The sequence below is a fragment of the Telopea speciosissima genome, chromosome 4 (assembly GCF_018873765.1).
Source record: "Telopea speciosissima isolate NSW1024214 ecotype Mountain lineage chromosome 4, Tspe_v1, whole genome shotgun sequence".
NCBI classification, from domain to species: Eukaryota; Viridiplantae; Streptophyta; class Magnoliopsida; order Proteales; family Proteaceae; genus Telopea; species Telopea speciosissima.
The window spans coordinates 57,815,605-57,816,539 of record NC_057919.1 but is presented as its reverse complement, the minus strand read 5'-3'; the positions used below and the strand labels follow the sequence as shown (position 1 = coordinate 57,816,539).

General features: G+C 44.9%; 1 protein-coding gene across 1 annotated transcript; it reads left to right on the top strand.

Moving 5' to 3' along the window:
* The first annotated feature begins 203 nt into the window (after positions 1–203).
* On the top strand, positions 204–728 carry LOC122659452 (uncharacterized mitochondrial protein AtMg00810-like). Its single transcript, XM_043854562.1, has one exon. The coding sequence runs from the start codon at positions 204–206 to the stop codon at positions 726–728; it is 525 nt and encodes a 174-aa protein (XP_043710497.1).
* Positions 729–935: the final 207 nt, after the last annotated feature.

The following is a 935-nucleotide window of genomic DNA, read 5'->3' as shown; positions in this document are numbered from 1 at the left end:
TTAGTGAGGAGGTGTATATGACTCAACCTCAAGGGTTCAAAGATGCTAATTAGCCAACTCATGTATGCAGGTTGCACAAATCTTTATATGGCCTCAAACAGGCCCCTCGTGCCTGGTTCAGTTGGCTGTCCCAGTTCTTGATTCAGTTTGGTTTTCGGTCTTCCCAAATGGATCCATCACTGTTCATTTACACACAAGGTCCCATGACCTCTTATGTTCGTATGTATGTCGATGACATCCTTGTTACTGGTAATCAGCCCATGCATATTGATACGCTACTACAACAGCTTGTTTCTGAGTTTTCGATCAAAGATCTGGGCCGCTTAAATTTCTTTTTAGGGATTGAGGCAACTTACAACTCTGATGGCCTTACTTTATCTCAGTCCCGCTACATTGCTGATCTTCTCCAACGGGCTGGCATGTCGGATTGCAAACCGGTTCTTACACCTATGACCACTACTTTTAAAACATCTGCTGCAGGGGGTGTACCTTACTCTAATCCAACTAAGTACCGGTCGATAGTTGGTGCATTACAGTATATTACTCTCACTTGTCCAGATGTAGCTTTCTCTGTGAATCATGCCTGCCAATACATGCATAACCCTATAGAAGACCATTGGACCATGGTAAAGCGGATTTTATGCTACCTCAAACACACTGTTGATTATGGGCTCCATATCACCCAGTGCTCATCTCAAGATCTCCAAGCTTTCTCTGATGTCGATTGAGCTGGTGATCGTGACAATCATAAATCCACTGGTGGATATGCCATCTATATGGGAAATAATTTGATTTCTTGGGCTTCCAAGAAACAAAAGACTGTTGCCCGGTCCTCCTCTGAGTCCGAGTACAAGGCCCTTGCTGACGCCTGTGCTGAGCTCACCTGGCTCCACTCTCTATTTGGTGAACTTGGCCTCTCTACTTCTTTGGCCCCT

Coding starts and splice junctions, on each gene's coding strand:
- LOC122659452 (XM_043854562.1), top strand. CDS start 204: ATGACCTCTTATGTTCGTATGTATGTCGATGACATCCTTGTTACTGGT.